General features: G+C 39.3%; 1 protein-coding gene across 3 annotated transcripts in view; it reads right to left on the reverse strand.

The window, feature by feature from the left end:
- Nucleotides 1-12,946: 12,946 nt before the first annotated feature.
- Nucleotides 12,947-23,281, reverse strand: part of PRIM2 (primase (DNA) subunit 2) — an 84,337-nt gene continuing 74,002 nt past the window's right edge. For all 3 annotated transcript variants that reach the window (XM_046938918.1, NM_001396825.1, NM_001012880.2), the window contains 2 exons: nt 20,009-20,077; nt 12,947-15,418 (listed from right to left, as the gene is read on the reverse strand). In XM_046938918.1, coding sequence (XP_046794874.1) covers nt 15,191-15,418; nt 20,009-20,077 — 297 coding nt within the window. In that variant the 3' untranslated portion in view covers nt 12,947-15,190. The remainder of the gene's footprint in view (nt 15,419-20,008; nt 20,078-23,281) is intronic.

The following is a 23,281-nucleotide window of genomic DNA, read 5'->3' on the forward strand; positions in this document are numbered from 1 at the left end:
CTTACGAGCAGCCAGTGTCCTAACTCTTCTGAACTCTTCATCTTATAAAACTAATTCATGAAGTATTTAACCAACTGTACAGCCTTTGGTGGATGACAGGTTGGCCATGAGCCAGCAGTGCATCCTGGTGGCCAAGAAGGCCAATGGGATCCTGGGGTGCATTAAAAGGAACGTGGCCAGCAGGTCAAGGGAGGTGATCCTCCCCCTCTACTGTACCCTGGTGAGGCCTCACCTGGAGTACCGTGTCCAGTTCTGGGCTCCCTGGTACAAAAAAGACAGGGATCTCCTGGAAAGAGTCCAGCAGAGGGCCACAAAGATGATAAAGGGTCTGGAGCACTCTTATGAGGAAAGGCTGGGCAGCCTGGGTCTGTTCAGTCTTGAGAAAAGAAGACTCAGAGGGGATCTGATTAATGTTTATAAGTATCTTAAGTGTGGGACTCAGGGAGACACAGCCAACCTCTTTTCAGCAGTCTGTGGGGACAGGACAAGGGGAAAGGGCCATAAACCGGAGCACAGGAAGTTCTGCACCAGTATGCAAAGGAACTTCTTCGCAGTGAGGGTGACGGAGCATTGGAACAGGCTGCCCAGGGAGCAGAGCAAATTCTCTTTATAGAATTTGGTGTTTTAGGTGAAAAACAGGCATATGCAAAAGTGTTATGAAATTAGCAACTTTCTAAACACAACCAAAAATTCAGGCTTCTCAGCCTGACTCTAGGCAAGCTAAGGCCTTCACTGATCACTTGCTTACACAGAAAACATAACGTAAACGGGTTCAGGAGGAAGCAGGAGTGAAATTCTGCTGCTCATACTTAGAGCAGAAGCAGCCCCTCAGCCAACTCTCCTCAACTCCCTTCAGCTTTACCATTTGGTCTAATGCCACATGGTATGGAATATCCTTTTGTCTAGTTTAGGTCAGCCGTCCTGGTTCTGTCCCTTTCCAGGTCCTTGTGCCCATATAGCCCCCCTTGCTGGCAGGGCAGTATCAGGAGCTGAAACATCCTTGGCTCTGTGTAGCACAGTTACTAAAACATTGGTGTGTTATCGACATTATTGTCATCCTAAATCCAAAACACAGCACCATACCAGCAACTAGGAAGAAAATTAACTCTATCCCATCTGAAACCAGGGTAATCTCCCAGTTCACCACGGCAAACTCTATTCCACCAACTTCCCATGGGACACAAACCTAATTCCCCTGGCAGGAGTACTACCTTTCTCCCATTTACCATACTTTATCATGCAAGTTAAATGCTGTACCTTAATGCGCAGCCTGAAGATGTGGCTCTGCAGATTTTCATTGTTTTCTCCACAATTCATGCTGCATCCTTCTGTAATGAGGCAGATGAAACGAGGTCATTTTCTTCCCCCAGTCTTCCCACTTTTGAAATACTGAGTAAACCAAATAAAACTCATGTTTAGTGACTGCTTTTACTAACACCTGCACCTGAGAGATGCCACTTTGTGGCACATCAGTGAGAAATAAGTGTCAGAATGTAGAATTCTGCCGATAGTGACAAAGCATTTCTTTCAGTGTTCAGCCCCCACCTGCGTCTCCCTGTGCCACCCAAAAGCTGTCCATGGGGGTGAGCCCTGAGCAGTCCCCATCAGCACAGTTCTTGCCCCATCACTTCAGAGAAAAGCAAAAGATTGAACAGCTCCCACACGTGCCCCTCTCCGTACAATTAACAGTCAAGGGACAAAGCAAAACAGAAGACAGATGTAAGCGTATTTTATATGTTAATCAGCTGCAGAAAGCAAATAAAACATGTTCTGGAAAATAGAAAATTGACTTCTTCCAAATCAGGAGAGTGTGCAAGCATATATTCCTGCTCTGGAAAGGAATGGCAACTGATTTATCTGCATGCAAGAGCAGCCCCAGATGAAGGTGAGGAAGCTCCTGAACATGGTGCTGCTCAGCCTCCGGGGCTGTGGGATATGTGGAGGAGGGCAGTGCCCTTCCTCCAGCAGAGGATTCAGGCATTACGTAAGGAAATAAGGTGCAAAAATTATTTTGTCTCGTTTTGGTTTCCTGTTTGGTATCTTTTTAGGCTCTTTGATACTGTGTACTTGGAACTGAGCGCTCAAAAAGCAACTACAGGAAACTGGGTTTTGTTCTTCCCCAGCCTTTTGTCAGGAACACAAGCATTTGCTTATTGAGCCACCTGTGGAGAAACACAAAGCAGTATTTCCATCACTCACTGCAAGTCAGAAACACGACACAAAGCCATACAACTGGGAGCCCGCTTACAGGATCATAAATTTCCTTCTGCCACCCCATCACTCTAACAAGCTTCCGTCCCTGAAAGCACTATTTTTAAACAAATTTTCTCTCCTTTGCAGCAATTCTAGAATGGTAGAAATAAATTAAAAAGTGACTGGAGTACTGCTTTGAAGAAATCTGCAGTGCTTATGAAATACGTTGAAAATATTCAACCAATAGGTTTGTAAAATAAAAATTTCTACCAGCAGGAAGAACTGGAGACGGCAGCAGCTCCACGCGTATGTCCTTAACATATTAGGAGGAATACATCAAGAGTGAGGAAGATAATGAATATTTCAGTCATTATGTCAAAAATGAGTCAAGTATCCAATTATAGGACATGGGGAAATGGTTTCAAACTATCAGAAGAGAGATTCAGATCAGATATAAGGAAGAAGTTTTTTTTACAATAAGAGTGGTGAGGAGCTGAAACAGATTGCCTAGAGAGGTGATGGATGCCCCATCCCTGGAGACATTCAAGGCCAGGCTGCACAGGGCTCTCAGCAACCTGATCTAGCTGCAGGTGTCCCTCTTCATTGCAGGAGAGTTGGACCAGATGGTCTTTATGGGTCCCTTCCAACTTAAATGATTCTATGATTATGCCTTTTGGATATCCAAACTTTACTTGTCATAAATACGCTTTAAACTAATAAGCTGACCAGAGCAGAAGTTTTGTTATTCCTTGGACAATTAAATCTGCCAGGCAAAAATTTTTGTTGCTTTGCTTACCTGTATAATAATATGCATATTAAAAATTTAAACAGTTACTTACGATTATAAAATAATAATTAAACCACGAAGTAGGCCGGTTTTATGGCGTCAATCCAAAATCATTTGCTGCAGCACATAAGCTGGTGCAGGAAATGTGCTGAAGCTGAAGTTTCACTCCGGCTGTACGTACACTCACAGGACTGGAATACAAAACGCAGCATTCCAAATTCAAAGACATCAGTGAAGCTTAAATCCCCGTTTTTAAAGACTGTGAGATCGGCGATGCTCAGAACAAGAGGAAGCCGTTACAAAGTACATACAGTCCAACGCCTTGGCCACTCTGTGATGATAAAAATAGTTCATATTTGATGCACTCCATCTCATCTTCAAGATTTCTTGTAGAGGACCGTGATGATAAAACATGGGGCGCACTTCAGCTCCTGCAACACTGAAAGCAATCATTCATCTGTATACAGGTAAAAAGGGAGAATAAATTGTGTTCGTCACACCTGCAACCAATTTGCTGGAAACAGAAGCTGTATCAGCTTACAGAGCCCTCAGATGCTCTATATTTACCCTTCCCTAGCTCTGAAGGAAGAATCCACCCCCCACTTTTCTTTTTTTAAATAGACCACACTTTTTAATAGCAGATTTTGTACTCCGGCCAAAGCTTCGCTTGTGGTAAATGGCAGTAGAAGTGGTGGAAATGGTGCATTCCAGGCTCTGTGGAGTGGCCAAGATTGTATTTCATATAAATGAAGTTATATGAATCTCAGCATTCAACATGAAGGCTGACAAAGTACAAATCCTACCTATTGCATCTGCTTAATTTACCATTTCTTTCAACATATATTTTCCAGTTACGTTTGTTCTCCTTATTGGTAAAAGTTAGAACAATATGGGAAATTAAATTAGGAAAAAAAAAAAAAAAAAACACATGCTGTTGTCAGCTCTTCGTCACGGAATTACTTGCTTCCAATTCATTGCCTCAGTAACTCACCGACCAATATGCTCTAGCACATACTCAGGCAGGTCAGTCCCAACACAGGCCCTTACCACCCACAAATGTGCTTGAGGCATCTGTTTCTGAAGCTAACTGCACACAGGAGAGCCATTCTTCCACATCATGTCCGGCCACCCTCAGATACTCCCAGCTGAAATTACCAGGTACCAATTACAGGTGAGTTAATTGGCAGCCATGCAGGTTCAGCAAGAGACATGAACTGAGCTTGTGACTGAGCAGAGGGGCTCATCAGCCACGTTGCAGCAGAAACCGAGCAGCTCTCAGGAGCGCTGGCACTGACAGCACCATCCAAGTAAAGGGTAGAGATGAACCATACACAGAAAAGACATAGGAAGAAGGAACATCAGAGGTACAGGGTAACAACCACCTGCAGAAACATGGGATGACTCTTTGGTTTAGAAAAGCAGTAACTGAGGAAGGATACAGTTAGGAGCTGTTGTATTTTGAAGGCAGAAAGAACAATTAGTCGCTGCTGCTCATCATGTAACAATGATACATTTGGATACCAAGCTTAAAACAATTTTTAAAAGTGTTTTTTTCCACTTTAAATAATAAAAAAGTTTTTTCCACATAATAGATATTCACATCAATGGAACAATTATTACAGAAGCATCTGCAGGTCAAAAATACAAATGACTTCAAAAGCTATTGTATTCCATCGGGATTTTTACAAGTCTAGAGGTGGCTACTGACTAGCATGGTCCAACTGGGAACCAGCACCTGGAGGCAGGTAGGGCTGCCCAGAGGAGGATGAGTGCCCAGATGGCCTCTTCCTTTTCCCAGGCATCTGGCCAGGCACAGGATGCTACAGGACTCATAAGCAGGGGCAATGCTCAGATTCGGAGAAAGCACTCATCTCAATTCAGAGCACGCAGGGATTTCAAGCATCAATAACAATGAACAAGCAAGATCTGTCCATAAAAATTAAAAGGACACTGAATAGGCAATAAGTATATCTCTAGCTTGTTACTGCCATTCTACACTATGAGAATTAGAGCTGGGACTGAGAGACTGCACAGACCTCCATTATTTTTCACCTGAAATATTCTTTGAAGCAGAAGGTCTTCCAAAACAGAAGGAACCAGGAATAGCTTGTTTGCACAACATTTACTTATTTTTACTCAGATTGAAACAAGCAAAGAAACCCAGGCTCTTAAATAGGCCCTCATTATCCTAGGGCACAAAAACCCATCAAGATACTCTTTAGGAATAATTATGATAGGACAAGGGGGAATGATTTTAAACTGAGACAGGGAGGTTTAGGTTAGATATTAGGAGGAAGCTTTTCCACACAGAGGGTGGTGACGCACTGGAACAGGTTGCCCAAGGAGGTTGTGGATGCCCCATCCCTGGAGGCATTCAAGGCCAGGCTGGATGTGGCTCTGGGCAGCCTGGTCTGGTGGTTGGCAACCCTGCATATAGCAGGGGGGTTGAAACTCAATGATCATTGTGGTCCTTTTTCAACCCAAGCCAATCTATGATTCTATGAACTGAAAACCTGAGAGCTGACACAGCTGAGGTGAGAAGTGTTAGCCCAGCGTCACTCTAAGCCAATGCACTTTTACTCAGATCAGATGAGAATCACCTGCTACCATGGATTTCCCTCTGAACAAGGTATAGGTGAAAGCTCTGCCAGGACAAACCTGACTCTCAAGTATTTATTACAGAGCATCCCATAAACCATCCACCTGTGGGATTCAAATTAGACATAGCAGTGAGGCCAAAACATAAAGGTTAATTCCAAAAAGGGCAACATTATGAATGCAAGTCTTGTCACACACCAAAGCAGCCTTTTCACATATGTATAGGCAAAACATAAGCGCAGTATGTGGACTATGATCCTTGGGAAAACATGCAGTCTCATCTCATTCCACCTTCTGTTACACCTGTAATCAGTAGTTTGTTGGTCAAAGCTCATTCTCCTCCTCCTTTCTCCTGGCAGACATCTCTGATCTGTGTTGTTTTCAAAGATGCAGAAGTTTTCACCCAGCTTTTCCAGGCAGTGCTTTCTGAATTGCTATCACCCATAGGCTTCTGCTTTCAACATAACATATGACTGTAGCAGCAATGGAGACAACAATTATTTTTCTCTAAGCCATTGCTAGTTGCCTATGAAAACCTACAAAGCAATACTGTGTATGACAGACCCAAGCTGTTGAATTTATTTTCATACACAAGCACCTCTTAAACCTTAAAATGGATATCCCTAAGGTTGTTTATCACCAGCTGGAAAGGTGCAAATAGCTTGCAATACCCGCACAGCTGCCTAAACAGGTAGGATTTGAGCTTTTGTCTTTTGGATTATTGATGTGACATCGCAGAGGTAACAAAATGAAGAGCTCTGTTCCAACAGGAGTTTCTGCACTGTCCAAGAACCTGCAGAGCTGTGGACAGCACAGGAACTCAGACAGCAAGGCAGGCACAGACATCAGCTCTGGGTCCTTCAGCATCTAATTTGATTTCAACTCTTTTCCTGCTCTGTGTTCATTGGTTTCAAATCCTTCCTTAGTACCTAATTCTGCCACAATAGCAATGATAGATGGCCTGCTCATATTGGATAGGCGCGTGGCCAGCTGAGACTATGGACATTATTAACATGTCTATTTTAGCAATCCACCTCAAACCTTCAACTTAAACAACGTGTCTGTGTAAAAACTTTTAGCCACAGGCCTTTCCATTTTTTGTTTACTCTTCTGCCTCTTGTATTTGCTACATTCACTCATTGCAACGTCTCAATTTAAACTGTAAACCACAGAGGAAAAAAAATTTTCTGTAATGAGACCATGAAAAGTGGGAACTTGTTCCAGTAGCACCCCTGGAACTTAATGTACATAGTAACAGTACCATTATTCCAAACTTTAACTTGCCGTTTCTAAGTATATTTTTCCTCATTATTTTTCAAGCAGAGTAATGGAAGCTGGTCTGATTTGTATTCAGACATCAACAGGATGCCAAGCACTGCACCTCTCTGCAATGGGTGTTCCTTACAGCATCCATTTTCTACAGAGAAGGTGTGTTGCAGCGGCAGCAGATTAAGTGAATCCAGGCATTTTGTCCTTTGGGGAAAGATCCTTTGTTTTTGTCACATTCTCATCTGTCAGAGCTCTGAAGTCACAGCACAGCAATCTCCACACCAATGGACATTGTGTTCTTTGGGAACAAATGGTTTTTCAGGCAATTTCTGTTGACCAAAACATTGCAGCTCTGGTAAAGCAGTCATCTTCTGAGCAGCTTCTGACTTCCCACAGACTGATGGTGGAAGCAGATGGGTCCACACATTTTAGAAGGAAGTTCTTCACTCAGAGGGTGGTGACACACTGGAACAGGTTGCCCAAGGAGGTTGTGGATGCCCCATCCCTGGAGGCATTCAAGGCCAGGCTGGATGTGGCTCTGTGGTTGGTGACCCTGCACATAGCAGGGGGGTTGAAACTCGATGATCATTGTGGTCCTTTTCAACCCAGGCTATTCTATGATTCTTTGATTCTGTATGATTCACACATTCCTGGTGCACATTTCCCCTTTTCCAGATTCCAAGAGCACAAAACACGCAAAACGGCCTGAAGTTCTGAACATTTCCATTAAGCCAAACCTATTTCGAAGAGCAAAGCTGACATCAAAAAACCCATCTGGGGAGAGTTTTCCACCAAAGCCATGCTCAGAGAGCACATACGCTGGGAAAAGCCCACTGCCTGCCAAAGGTAAAAGGCTCTCGGGGCTGAATCACACAGCTGTTAATGGCTGTGGATAGCAACAACAGCCTATAAAGGTGTGAGCACTACACACTGAGTAGTTCACTTAATACAACTTCGCCTGCAGACAGATGCATTTTTAATTTTATTTTTTGAAAACTAAACAACCAGGTTCGAAGTCACATTTCTTTTGAAAATCTGCATAGGATTTTGTTTTTTACTGTATTCTGGTAAGTTATAACCAAAGTTCCCAGAAGCCCTCCCCAAGAGCTCCTGTTTTCCTAGGGCTGTGACAGCTCTTTTGACTACCAGCAGCTACCACCTAATGTCCCTCCTAGCTCAACTGTTTTTCTGCTCTGTATTCATTGGTTTCACATCCTTCCTTAGTACCTCTTTCTGGCACAATAGCAATGATAGATGGCCTGCTCATATTGGATCGGCACATGGCCAGCTGAGACTGTGGACATTATTAACATGTCTAGAGTACTACAACCAGCTCTTCCCACAGAAAATAAATATGTTGATGTTTCTACCCCTTCCTTCCCTTCATTATTCCAAAGCCATCCTATGACTCCAAAGAACAAGCTGGACACCTTTCATTGCTAATAAGTACTCTAATAAGCAAGAGCTGGGGCAATTAGCAACTGAAACCAGACAGTCCCTGTCTCTACCCAGGAAGTGAAGGCTTTACCAGCCATAGAGGTCCAACAGAGATGACTTCTGGATATACACGTTCATTATGCATCAGTCTTCCACCTGGCAGAGCAAGCAGACACAGGACAAGCCACGGCTTTACTCATTTGTCATCTGCAGATATTGTCCTGCCACACAACTAATTTACGCTGTAAGTTCTGCTCAGTGAAGCAATGCAAATTATGCACACAAGCAAAAAACATTTCTAGAGAGTAGATATCAAGTAAGCATCATTCACTATTTGCATGCAAGACTAGCACCACAGCGAACAACAAAGATATTAACACCAAGACACATGGAAAAGATACACCGAAGGCATTTATTCAGAGGGCAAAGAAGAACCAGCTTTTCATGAAACGATCACTCAGCAACAGCTGAAAATTAAGACTACAAATCTGAGACTCTTCAAAAGTACCCAGGAATAGAATAACAGAATTATCTGAGTAGGAAGGGACCCTTAAGGGCCATCTAGTCCAACTCCCCTGCAATGAACAGAGATACCTACAGTTAGACCAGGTTGCTACGAGCCCCCATCCAAGCTGACCATGAATATCTCCAGGGATGGGGCTTCTACCACTTCTCTGGACAACCTCTTCCAGTGCTTCACCACCCTTACTGTAAAAAGCTTTTCCCTTACGTCCCACCTAAATCTCTCCTGTTAGTTTGAAGACATCTCCCTTTATCTTATCACAACAGGCCCTGCTTCACAGGAACAAAAACAGAAGTCCCAATCAAACCTCCTTGTGTAACTACATATTGAGCATCGAAATTCAAGTAAGATCTCTGAGTTTTCCACACAGGTTGAGGCGCAGCACAAGGCCCACAGGCCTAGCAGAGCCAATGCCACAAGCCTCCACTCAGAGAAATTCTGAGGAACACGCACTTCAGGCTACTATGCAGGATCACAGCTTTATGAGGACTTCAGCTAACGCCAGCTACAGTATAAACCTTGCTCAGTAAAACAGAAAGAGCCTGCTGACTTCTTTATAGCATCAGATTGATAATGTTAAAGACGGCCTTTACAAAAAGTTGGAATGCAGTCATTTAGACTTTTATTCCAGGTGTATGGACGACCTCACTTCTTAGCAATCATTTTCTGCAGTTATGGTGGTTAAGAAGGTGACATCTGAACAAGTAACATTACACATAGCAGTTCTGTTTTTAAGATACTGTTCTTTCAGGCTACAGAAATATCTTCAGATTAAATTCTGTTATAGAAAAGGGCTCTTCAAGACAGTATCAACGAGAATAGTGACTCAGTGCAGGACTAACATAAGGGGAAAAATTATATTCTTGAGAACAATTCCCCTCCCTGGCAGTAGGCTGCAAATGGCTTTAAGAAATTATCATTAAGAAATGCAGCATTCATTAAAAGAATTTAAATGTGATTTAAAAAAATAAATAAATAAAGCATTGCCTAGAAATACTCAATCACTACAGCTGAAGGGTGGAAATAAGATTTCTGAAAGAGCAATGATTTCTAATAAGAAAAAAAAAGCATGTCTAGAGTATGTTGCATGTCCAAAGCTATGACCAACCCCAAGCCTTCTCGAAACCTGGCTCTGAACCAAGAGCTTCAGCTGCTGCATTTACTGCAGAGATTTGAGAAGCAATCCCTGAGAAAAGGCTTTAATGTCTTTTAAATTCTGCACAATAGGCAGTTTAATAAATATTAAACCTGGCATGGACTGAGTCAATCACACAGCAAGAACATCCCCTGCAAAAATAACAAAGTTACTTGTTACCACTATAGCAATGTTTTTCAGTAATAAAAAAATATTTATCAAGCAGGACCATTTACAGCTGGCATACATCTATATGGGGTTTAGAGATTATTGTACCCTCTCAGATCTCTAGTAAAGCATCCTAAGCAAGAGTCACTGCTGTAGAACAATTTTCAGCTACCTCCAGGAAGCAACGGGCTCTTCTCTGTGCAGCAATCCAGTGCAACAAGTGCTAGGAGCTGAGAGAGGACACTCCCAAGACCACAGTCCCATCAGATCTTCTTGATAACCAATTTGGATATGCCCGCTTGACGGCTGTGCTTCAGATTACATGTAGCCTTCAGCCTGGAAGCAGCTAGGCCGGCTGAGTATTGTACTGTGGGCATTTCTGCTGTAGATAGAAAGGTTAGTTTGCTTCTCCCTCCAAAGACTTATTTACATAAGCTGGAAAACAATTTGGAGATCAAAAGCAAAACTCTGCATCTAGAACAGGTATAAACATACTGTCATGAGGCTGCCCGGCTGAAACAGGGAAACAACTGCAGAAAGTTGATTGCATGCATTTAGAATGAATTTTGCTTAGACATTTTTTCATCTATATGCACTCATCATTTCAGCTGGGGGAGGATGGCAAAGAGAGGAGTTAAGTTAATGCCGTCTATGAACAGTTCTGGAGCCCTTTATAATGCTTATTGTGTGGGGACTATATTCTAATTTGTGCTTGGAAAGAAAATGAATGGAACGGCATTTCTTAATCCCGTCACAAAATCTTAAGGTTTCAAGGGAGAGGGCCTCATAAACCTCATAAAAGTCAGCTTAAGCCAAAGTATGGAGGTAACAGAGTATCTACCCCCCCAAAGAAATGAGTGATTTATTTTAAAAGGACATTTAAATGCATTTTTCCAGTATATACTTGAAATGTTCAGGGAACAAAACTCTTAATTTTCTTTAATTGAATGTTAAAAAGGTGAAAAATATATTTTTCAAGGATCAATTCTAAACACAGTGAATAGAAATAGAGAGAGGAGTAACGATTCTACAGTTCTACTGCACATCCTTGTATATGCTTACATTCAGCAAAATATATATCCGCATTACTGACATATTCTACTATACTATATAACACATTATTATTCAACTTGTAATACAAATCCTACTACTGATTTGAAACATATGCTCCATGCAACTTCCTTTTCCTATGTGCGTGTTGACTCAGATGTTTGTACATGTCATCCTTGACGTGCCAGCACTGTGATAAATTCTAAGCAAGGTCATGATGTAAATGCAAATGAGAAGTTCTTTCAACTGTCAAAAGTTACACTTCTGTTAATGCCAGATCTTGAAAAGCATAGTATTTTAATTACCACTTGGGGCATCATAATAGATTAAGGAGAAAAATGTACTCAGCTGTAGGTAAAATTACTACATTCACCTCTAGAGGTAAGACAGGGACAGTCTAAGAACCACTTCAGTCATAACAACAAGGATTCTCTTCCATTCAAAATCCTGTAGCAACAGCCAATATAGCCATCCTTTGCCCAGAAGACATGAAGAACTTTATAGGCATCATATTTTTATTTATTTTCTAAAGGCAGAGATCAGAGTAGAATGTATGTTATTCTGCAGCTTTTCTCATATTTTTCTCCCAAAAGCACTGACACTGCAAAGACTCACAGAGCAGCCATGCCATGCTTTGCTGATGCAGGTCTTCCTGCTTCACTGCCTTCTGCCTACTGCCCAACACATCAGAGCTGAACTGAGGATGCTCTGCAGCTTTCAGGATTAGCTTCTTATTAAACATTAAAATAAATCCTAGCGTCACAGACTTTAAAGTCCAAAAAGGCCAACTGGAGAGTCTACTTTGATGGGTACAACAACACAGATCATTACACTTCATCCAGCAGTTCATGCACCAGTTTGACCAGTTCAGGTGGACCAGGACCAGTTCCTCCTGAACTGACCTGACCTGATTCTTACCAGTTCATTAAGTGCTGGCATTCTGCATGGCAAAGACTTTCTTCTGCTTGCAGGACACCTCCCACAGTACAGCTCTGATCCTTAGTAGAACATAATGTTCTTCTAAAAGATAAATAAATAATGTTATGTCATATCTGTCTCTCCTATATTAATGTCTATTTCATGATCCCATATTCCCTTTCTTAATTGAAGTTCATAACTACATGACTAAGCATCTTCAACTTGCCCGAGTCTTTTTGTTTCAGCTCGAACCAGCATCCCATGACATTTTCACTGTGGCTATCATTTTTGCTTCAAGGGATACAAGGAGTTCATACATCTTCCTGCTGCCTGCAGCCTGATTGCCAAGTCCTGCTCTCCCTCAACAGATGACAGATCTATGCTGACACAACCTCCCTATCTCCAGCTATTGATCTACATTTTATCTACCCTAAAACCACTTCTGAAGTCTTCCAATACTTCCTCTCTGTTAACAAGTCAGTGCTTACCCATCTATGTGCTTATTTCCCAGCCAGAATTCACTCTTCAAGCTATTCCAAGCATTTTTATTCCTGTTTTCCAATTGATTTACCTTCATACATACAAGTTCATGTTCCTTGGGGGACTGAATTGCACCCACTGATCACAACCTCTGTCCACTTCAAATACCCTAAATCCTCCAACATTTAAGGGATTTAAACAAATCTTAGCAAACAAGCATGCTAAGGAACAAGCTATGTTCCTTTTGAAGAATTCTTCTCTACATTTAATGGTACATTTAAGACCATATGCTGTAAAGAGGAGCACTTTCCACATGAACATCATGGCTGTACAGAACAGTCTTTTACTGACACAGTTGCATGCACCCTCTCAGAAATGCAACCACATATTCACTTAATACCATCTTTATTGACTCAGAATATACAAGCGTCTCATTAAGAACAGTTTCACACTGTCAAAGTTTGAGCTTCTTGAAGTTGCAAAAATATAACAGAAGTTTAAAGAGCCACTTGGAAGGAGAGCTGAGAGAGCTGATGTTTGCAAACATCTATCTGCAGCCTTTTACTTTAGAAATACATGCTCTTGTCAAGCTGTAAAAGAGTAGAGTTTGTTGCTTTTGTACTTCTTTCTTGACTATTGCATGATCATATCAGACTCACTTGGCTTTCAAAATATCCTTGTCTTCTAACTAGACGTAATTTTGAAATAGCATTACAACAATGCAGAAAAAACTTTTTCAAATGACTGATTTACATATTCATACTGATTTTGCCTTTCCAATCTCAAACAGCTCTACAATCAAGGAACAAGTGATTCTTATTCAAATTACATGGCACTAAGTGTTCAAAAGCTCTGCAAGACAAATAACTCCTCAGTATCCAGCTGCTGAGAGGGAAGATCCACATTTTGGGTTTTTAACAATAATTAAATTCAAAATATTCTGCTTTCAGACTCAAGATGGTAAAAATGTATGAAATTTGAAAATAAATTGCCTTCAGTTGTCTTTGAATAGGACAAAAAAGAAAAACATTAATTACATTTTGCTGACATACTAATTAACTACATAATTTTGGAAGCTACTTGTAACTGTATGCACTAATTTGTATGTATTGCTATTACATACTTTTATTACAATTCACCTGGCAGATAATAAAGGGGAAGAAAATACAGTTCGAAGTCATTTGAACTGAGACGTAAACCAGCGGTGGTGTAAACCAGTGAAGGACACAGGCTTTGTCAAATACTGTTACGTTTGTTGCATTTCAGATTAAGATTTTTCCACTTAACAGAGGATATGTGAGGTTATATTCTTCCCTGTAACAGAGACCTATTTTAAATTCTGCATTTGAATTCCTAAATGTAATTGTGTTCTACTAATGTAACAATCAATGAAGATATATAAACAGGGAGCCCCCATTCCCAACATAACAGATTTCAGAGTAAAGGTAAAGATCACAAAGAAAGTGCTAAGAGTTTTAATTGCAATATGATTAAAGTGACAATGTCATCATTTAGGAGAGTTAGGGCAGAATAAAATCAAAATTAGAGCACTGTTACCACTTACAAAGGCACTTCAAAACCTTCAGGTGAAAATCCTTCACCATCTAACACAACCAATGGAGTCCAACACTCCCACACATCAGTGGAGTGCTGTCTGGTGCTTCACCAGAACCAGTGTCTGTAACTCCTTGTTGCTTCAATCTTCAGTATCTGGAGCGCAGCCTTTTTCAGGATGGATTTCTACAACTCCTCTGAATATATGGTATTCAAGGAGCAAGATTTTGGTAGTTTACACAGAGCAGTCATTAATTATATTAGGAACAATTTAAGGAACAGTGAACCCTAGTAACCAATCCTCTTCTAACAACAGAGATATATTTCCTTTTTAATACCCAGCGTTGCACTACATATGTGCAAGTTACATGCCCTTAAATGAATACATAACATACAAGAAGCGAAGACTGAAGGTTTGTCCAAAATCTTCATAGTAATTAAAAAAAAACATTAGTCCAACTTCACAATTAATGGTCTGAATCGGTCAGCTGTTGCAAAGAATAAAACCTCTAGCATAATATAACTACACAGGTTACATGCACTGTCTAACCAGGTTCTACTTCAAGCACCATTATCAGGTTCTTGAAATTCGGTACTGAGGTACACGAATTAGGAAGTTGATTTCCCTCAGCTCCTTGTGTAGAAAACAGGTTCACTCCTTCAGAAGGTAGTTTAGATCATAAGGAAGACGTCCCACTTAATTACCATAAATACAGCTAAAAATAAAATACAGCAATTTTTTATCTTGCAATTTATTTATTAATAATATACAAAAATGACCACAAAAAAGGATAAAATAATTAAACATCTTAAACAAAATGAAAAAGACAAGTCAGGCAAAAGTCACCTAAGAAATGGGAAGGAATTTTCATTTCCCATCCTTCAAGATGCCCTATGCAATTGTATCCTACAGCAACAACAATAAGCACTGCATGTGATTACAGCTTCAGCATCATTCTTCCTTTTCTATCAGTCTATTCAAATTGCTAAATGCGTATGTCTTCTAGGTAGTGAAGTGCATGTTCCTTCGTAAAAGGATGAATTCAGAGTAGGAAAAGAAGAAAGCTACCATAGTTGTTTAGTCTTCAGTGAAGTATGCCTCCAGTCCTTCCAGCTCTGCATCAGTAGTTGTATTTGAAGAGGTGGGAGCAGAATTTGAATTCACACTTTCCTGACTATTATTTTTTTGTTGAGAGTTTCCCAAATGATTTGGTTCCTTCTTCACTTCTCTTCCACCACTTAATATCCTTTGACTTTCTGCAAAATACTGATTAGGGTGATTCAAAGAAAATCCAATGTCATCAACCTACAAAAATGAAAGGAAAAGTTACTATTTTTATTTTAAAAGTCATTTCAATTCATATCCAAGGAAAATTAATTTAATAATTTCAAATTTTGTTGAATGTAGTGGTTTGTCAATACTACCCCAATAAATATAACCCTGACTTTTTTTTTTTTAAATCACACAATTTCTTCCCTCACATTAGGAATAAAATTATTGCTTTGGCATAATAATTAAGCAGTATTTTTGATTGTCTTCCCTGTATTAAAAACAAACAAAAGCAATATAGGTAAAATAGCATACATACAAAGATTTAGGACAACTGAATCAATACCTAAAAGCAACATCTTCTTACACAAGAAATGAACCATGCTAAGCCTAGACTACAAATGGAAATAGAGAAAATAAGTAAAAGTTTTCACGAGAGAACAAAAAGAATCCAGAGCTTGAAGTATCAATGTGAAGCACTGAGCAGAAACCAGTAGCTTCACCTCTTTACCTTTTTCCCCCCAGCAGTAACAAATAGACAGTTTACAAGACAACTGGCCAAGCAAGCCCAGTAGGTTAAGCTCCAGTGCTAAACATCAGCACCCTGAAACTCCACTATCTGCATAACCAATACCACAGAACAGCTAGGTGCCTTTTCAGTGAAAAAGAACAGAATACTAGCATAGAGAGCACTGTATTTGCATTGCTCTTTTCTACCTAGCCAACATTCTTTCAGGTCCGTAATTATTTGACTAATGCAAATTCAATTAATGCTCATGAAATACTTCAACACAGCTTTCAGATTTATAAGTAAGCTCCTCTGACATATTCACCACAGTCTCCAATGTAACCTTTCTATCAGCAGTTCAAAATGCTTCCACCTCACATTCAGGAGAGGTGTACTTTTTATCTGCCTATCATTCCATGTGAATACTAAGAACACTGAGAAAATAGTGCTCTTGTAGATGAAAGAGTAGTCTTGTAGTCCACCATGCAGTAGCGGATGCAGCCTGAAGGCCTCAGCCCATGGATATCCCCCAGAAGCAGCCCAGGTCAGAGCTACAGCCCAAAGAGAGCAGCCCACGGTGGGAAAGGAGAGCTTCAGAGCTGTGCTGGGGCAGTGCTGGGGGAGCTGCAGCCTGGGGGAAGGCCACATGGGATCAGCTGGGGAAGGACAGCATCCCATGAGAGGGACCCCACATGGAATAGGGGAAAAGAGTGATCCTGGAGGAGCAAGACCAAGTGTTACGGACTGACAGTAGCCCCCATTCCCCTTCACTCCTTGGGGAAGGAAGTAGGGGAGGGAGGATGAGTGGAACATACTTCTCACTGCTTCAGTCCATTATCAAGAAGCAATGAATTACATTAGTCTCCTTCCACTGAGTTCATTTTTCCCATGACAGTAATTGGTGAGTGGTCTCCCTGCTGTCATCTCTGCCCATGAGCCCCTTTCCACTGTATATTTTCCTCCATCCCTCTGAGGAGGGGGAATGAGAGAGTGGTGCGGCAATGCTGAGCGACCTACCAGTGACCACCACAGTCATTTTAACAAAAAAGGCTCCAGAATATTGTCAAGATTCCCAAATGTGGGATACGATAAACCAGCAAACACTAAGAGACATAGACTGGTAATTTTCTGCTTCCACAGTCTTTCTCTTTACCCAGAAAGGTGGAGTCAATTCCAATTTAACAAGCAACTCTGCACACACCCACACCCCCCTCATGAGGACATACACAGTGGCTGAGTTAATATGCAAAGCCACGAGCTTAAATTTCAGCCATTTGTGAAAAATCATCAAGCAGAGAATCAATGTGTGTCCACAATGAGATCCTGATTAAATGTATTGCTGCAACCTACCTTAGCACCATCAGAAAACAGCTACACATAATATAACAAAATCCAATTCAGGCGTGAGAAAAAGATATTAGTGACTGTAGCAAGTGACCTTGATTGAAAAAATCTTAAAAATAAGAAGCAGGCCTACCTTGCTAATTAGGAACTCAAAATAAAAGGCACATAGCAAAAAAAAAATCCAAAACCATCAGTAAATTTAATTTCAGTTTTATCTGGACAAATTTCATCCAGCCAGCTTTCATCCATGTTCCAATTTCCATTATGTGGGAACTACTAAATTACTTCTTCACATCAAAAGGCTTAAAAATAAGTAACACAGTAAAAAGCTGATATTTATTTTTTAGAAAAAGCTCTTAATTAGTTCTTTTTTTCTTTAAAAATCTCAGCATTCTTCAGAGCAGTAAGGTTCATTTTGTGATTCTAATTTTGTTTTAAACCGCTCTCTCCCCAACAAGTTAGAACATGCTCATTGTATAAGTGAAATCTACAGCCATGTTTCCAGAAGTGATCGATGGTATTTGGCTAAAAGCTATTTAAAGACTGTTAGCTAAAACTGTAAAACTGTAGGACGAGTCCTTTTCAAACTTGAATGTTACTAGGATAAAGCTGTAGTGGATTAAGTTTAGGCAACATCATTTTTATTAAAAGAATTCTACCCATTCAATCACCTCTTTTGAGAGTTGGAAGAAAGAAAGGAGAAGTTTTCTTCATAATTATCATCAGCATTTGCAACAGTGATAAATAAATAATCCCCGTGTAATTTTCAGTAACTTTCAGTGAATATTTCTCTGAACAAAAATATTCTGCTCTGACTGGAAATACACAACAAATATTGAACACAAAAATAGACGTGAAGCATTAAAAAATAATCAGGGCAATTTTTGTATGTTAGACCACTCATGTAAGTCTTATCATGTTTTTAGGTAATATTCACCAAAAAATACATCAAAAATAAGACCAAGTTGAAAACCTTCCTCAGCTTACAGATAAGTTATCAGAAGCCTACTGCCAGAAACAGAGAAACTAGATTTCTCTAACAGTTTTATCCATTCACACCTGTAAATCTATCTAGTATCCACTACGCCCAAAGAAAAATGTATTTTCTGGGCAGTCAGAAATTGAAGCTTGTAGCACGTATTGATTCAAGTGAAGAAATCTGTCACTTCAGACAGAACTCCTTATTCCACCTAGCAGCTGATACTATCAGAAGACTATTCTTGGATTCAACACATCGTGCACATACTGACCTTCAGACCAACTCTAATTTTATAGTTGCTGCTGTAACAAATGTTCTAAAAGAAACTGAAACAACAATTTTACAGGAATAGTTTCTTTGGGTTTCAATCAAGAACTTTTAAAATTACAGCTGATTTTACAGAAAAACCACGTAGAGCAATTATGGTGCTAGAGTAATGGACATCAACCAACCAAACCAAGTTGAATGTTCTTGAGATTTGATCAAAGACTAAGAAACATTTTTTGCATTATATACTTTCTAAAGCAACTCCAATAAAGCCCAGTTTACACTGAATCTGAAGAGAAGCATCTTTTAGGTATCCCATGAACCTGAAACATTGACGTGCAAGGACTCTCCTCTCCAATAGTTGTAAATATTCTCATTCTAATCCAGTTGGGTTTATTAAGACAGACTTAGTGTCAAGCATTACACAACAGAAACCAACAGAGAAGCTGTTACAATCATGAGAACAAAATGCAACAGAAACTTGATAAATGATAATGGGAAGAAACGTAAAAACAGTTAAGTAGACATAGTGTGTGACTGACTCTTTGAACTTAGAAAAGTATAATCACAGGCAATACTGAATATGGCTTCAGAGCATACTTTTGCTGTACATGTTTGCCTTATGATTGCTGAGAATTTGAGGAGACAAATGGTTCCACATTAATTAAATGTGAAAAACAGTGAGAACAAAAAAGCCAATGGCAAAAGTCATCTAACCCTCATCCAGATCTTTAACATGATCATTTCATATTCTGATGTTTGGAAAGGGATGTTTCAGTTTTTTCAGTTATGGAGAAAAAGTTATAAGAAGAGATGTGCTCCTACTTCTTTCTTGACAGTGAGGAATCTTGAACCAATGAGAAAACTGCTTTTACTGAATCAAGAAATCACACAGGTGATGCGCTAGTGACATTCGCTATCTTATGCCTCCTTTGTGGAGGACCTTAATATAATAGTTTGTAAAAGCTTACAATTAGGCAAGAGAAAGGTCTGCTTATCTTGATTTAAAAATTAATCACACATGACAAACGACATGAGAAAAATATCAAGTGAACATTAATATCAACTTTGTAATTGCTGGAAGATTAGAGTTTCAGTTACATTTGTTAGATCTATTCTGCTTAAGGTATATCTTGTAATACCAAACTCGCATTATGGGTTAAAAACAACAACTTGTTTAAAAACAGGATATTGAAAAAGTTAAATGGCTTGAAATACATTTGAGTGTATATATCTAAATGCAAACATTTAAACAAATTAACAGTATTGACTATTTTAGGAAGAAAGCATAACTTTTACTGCATCTTGTAATGTTCACGATGCACATATCATCAATATATAAATGAAGGCAATTACGGAAGAATATTTGAAATTATTGATATGAAAACTAATAATGCAAGATAGGTAGCGTTGGACATAAAAATTGCAAATAGTCTCAGTCTTGTTGTCTCAAGACACAATTTCCACGGTCTTCTTCAAAACAAAGTCAAAGGCTGTAGTTTAACAAAAATTACTACTAGCTACTTACATCATGCGTCAATTCAAAGTACTTCTGACAGGCCAGCTGGTAATGCATGCCCTTCACCAATTCCAGGATCTACACAGAGGAAGGAAAAATGTAAAGGATCCAGAGGTAGTGCACACGTGCAACAGAGATCTTTGCATTTTGTTGTTATTTACCGCAAGAAGGCAAATATCACCTTTCCCAGCAGATGTGTATAATACCTCAAGTAACTGCAGCACGTTTCATCTTTGACTTCTGTGTTCTACTAATAACTGAAAGAATTTAGACATGCTATAATTCTTTAAAAATAACCATATCATATTAAAAACAAGATAAAACCACAGGAAGATACACTTGGTGCCTAGAACTTAATTTCAGTACCTTAATTTCAAGAATAAGCCGAATTTATATTTTGTTAGTAAAATTTTGACATCTATTGCTAAATTATCATACTGTGACACCTCTTCCATAATTGCAGATGTAATGATCTAGTAATTCAAGTGTTCGAAGCACAAAACAATCAAGTACACTATTTGTATCTTTATTTTCCATATTACCAGTTCATACAGATGCAGAATAAAATAGTACAGTGCTCCCATCAAGAAAATTTAATGCAAACCCTTCAGACAAGTATCTCTGAGAGGGAAATGCTTCTAACCTTCAATCATATTTGTCCTTTTAAAATGAAGCTATTTCTGGCCAAGCTCAGCAGAATACGTGAGTGAATAGCCTGCTTTGAACACCTATTAGGAAAATCATGCCATCTTTTGTAAATACAATTTGCGTCCCAATTCTACTGCATGTAATCTCTTCCGTGCTGTACAAATTCCCATTCTTATCAGCAGAACACAATGTCAGCTGACTTTTTTTTCCCCTTTTTTTTGTGTTAAAGTTTCATCACCTCCTCCCTCCTACATATAATCAAAATATATGCTCTCTCTGCTTATCAAAAAGAGAAGATTGCTGGAATTAAGAGATAACCTCAGTGGATGGAAAAGTAGTTTTCAAGAAATGTTAATTTCTAAGTCCCTTTCCCAGGTTTGACCTTTGTGTCAAACATAGCAACGTACTCCAGCTTAAATCCCTGCTGTATTCATTACTGGATGCCGCCTCATATTTATTGACAGATGTATAAATAAATTACATTTGCTGAATGGATAAAAAAGATGGCAACACACTGCCAAGAAAGTACTTAACCACATACTTTCTCTGTTATAGTCTAACTGATTACACTTCTATGCTTGCCAATTCCTGTTAAATCTTCCATAAGAGTTCAAGATCAAGGCCAACTGGGCAATGAAGTCTGAAATTCAGCTCTCTCTTATACGGGCATATACATACACACATGTATACACACAAATATGCACACTTAATTTATTTTTATCTCTATCCTTAGAAAATGACTGAAAAAAAAACAGTGTTACGTTAAGCAAATGGTTGAAGAAAACTTATCTATTCTAAATGCTTCAACTGTGCTTTGCCTTACATTTTTCTCTTTCTGTCCCTTACAAAAAAATATCTGTATTGTGCAAAAGAGCTATCTCAACTTTCAAATAAATGCTAACTACATTGTATTAAACACTAACAACATTGCATTGTTTACTTATGTAATATATATATATCTATTACAGATAGATGTAACAAGTACATGTGAATAGGACAGAAACGTTATACCAGTTTTCATTATTCCAAAAAGCCATTATGCCCCAACATGTTTTTCTCATAATTCAGAATACTGATCAGAAGACCTATGTGCCCATTGAATAAATGAAAGAAACATTTGCAATGTTTTATTTTATTGCATTCAGATTTTTCTAAACCAATCTTTCCAGCTGGAAGAGTCAACTAATTCAATCTAGTTCATGAACACTTCAGGTTTTCTCAGATGTATTAATTTAACCAACATTACACTTCAATATAAATAGTTTGAATCCTCGGGTGGAAATGTACTCTAAGACTCAGAATCAAGTGAGCAAACAAATCCTTTCTAAAGCCTCAAAAACTTCTGAGTAAAAAATCTAAAAGTTTAAAAGCATCAAAATTCTCTTGTAATTTAGAGAACTTTTAGGAAGAATTGATCAGTTAAAAAGTTACTCGTGCTGCAGTTTGTTCAACTTTTCAATTCCAGACCACAACCCTATAGCTACTTTTTGTATCAATGATGCCACTGTCCAACTATCCTTAAAAGCAGAACGGACAAGAATTACCAAAGCCAGTGTTTGATTTACTAACTCACTGTGACTCACAGGATGCAAGATCATTGCTCGCTTCTCTAGTAACTTCAAGTGAAGGGTATCACTGACAAGGCACAGATGATGACAGAATAAAGGGGCACTTATAATTTCCAGTCTTGTAGGAGAGGTTATCCAGAACAAACTATTCTGATATCATGCCCACTTAAGCCCTTGACTGATCAATGAGAAAATCTTGACCCATTTTTACAGTGAAGAAGAGTACTCCATTCAATCAATACTGCTCACATATACATAACAATATCAGAGCTCTCCTTGAGGAACTCAAATTTCTAAAGAAAAGCTTCATTATTTTGTAGCTGCTCAATCTTTCCAGTTTCTCTGCAGATCCAACAAGGAACGCTCGTCTCACTGCCTCAAGAATCCTCAAACCTCCCAGAGGTGACTGCTGTGTCACCATACAGACAGTACAGACCAGATACTTTCATCCAATTTCTCAAAATAATGTATATGATTGCACTATTAACCATGCATTGTACTAACATATTTATTTATCCATGACCCCTCTCCCTTCTCCGCCAAATCATCTCTCCAACTTTGGCTGCTGAGTCAATTTCAGCCAAATTCAGTCAGATAGAGATGACAACACTATACACTTCCTGCACAGTGATTAAAAGCAGTGGTTGGGCAAAAAAGCCAGGCAAACTTTTGCAACTTATTCAGGGAAAAGCAGTTATAATTCAGCTCCCATCCATTCTGAGAGGCATCCAGAAGGCAGACAAGCCATAAGCCTCATAATTAGCATATAAGTAGTTTTATATTGGTCACCTCACATGGGAACAGATTCACTTTCCTGTATACGATGGAGTTGAGGAATGAGGGTTACCATAAATATATCCTAGGAAGAACAGGTTTAGCGGATTAACAGGCTTTAACTCAAGCAAGTTGCTGTGAGAAAAAAACAGAATTAAAAAAGACAACAGTGGAGCCCAGCTAGGAGTCTTCTGTGTGAGAGGAACAATCTTCTATTTCAACAAAACAGAATTATAATTCATAATAAAAATCACCATTCCTACTACATCTCTGCTCATAATGAAAGCAAACT

This window comes from Gallus gallus, chromosome 3, assembly GCF_016699485.2.
Source record: "Gallus gallus isolate bGalGal1 chromosome 3, bGalGal1.mat.broiler.GRCg7b, whole genome shotgun sequence".
In the NCBI taxonomy this organism is placed as follows: domain Eukaryota; kingdom Metazoa; phylum Chordata; class Aves; order Galliformes; family Phasianidae; genus Gallus; species Gallus gallus.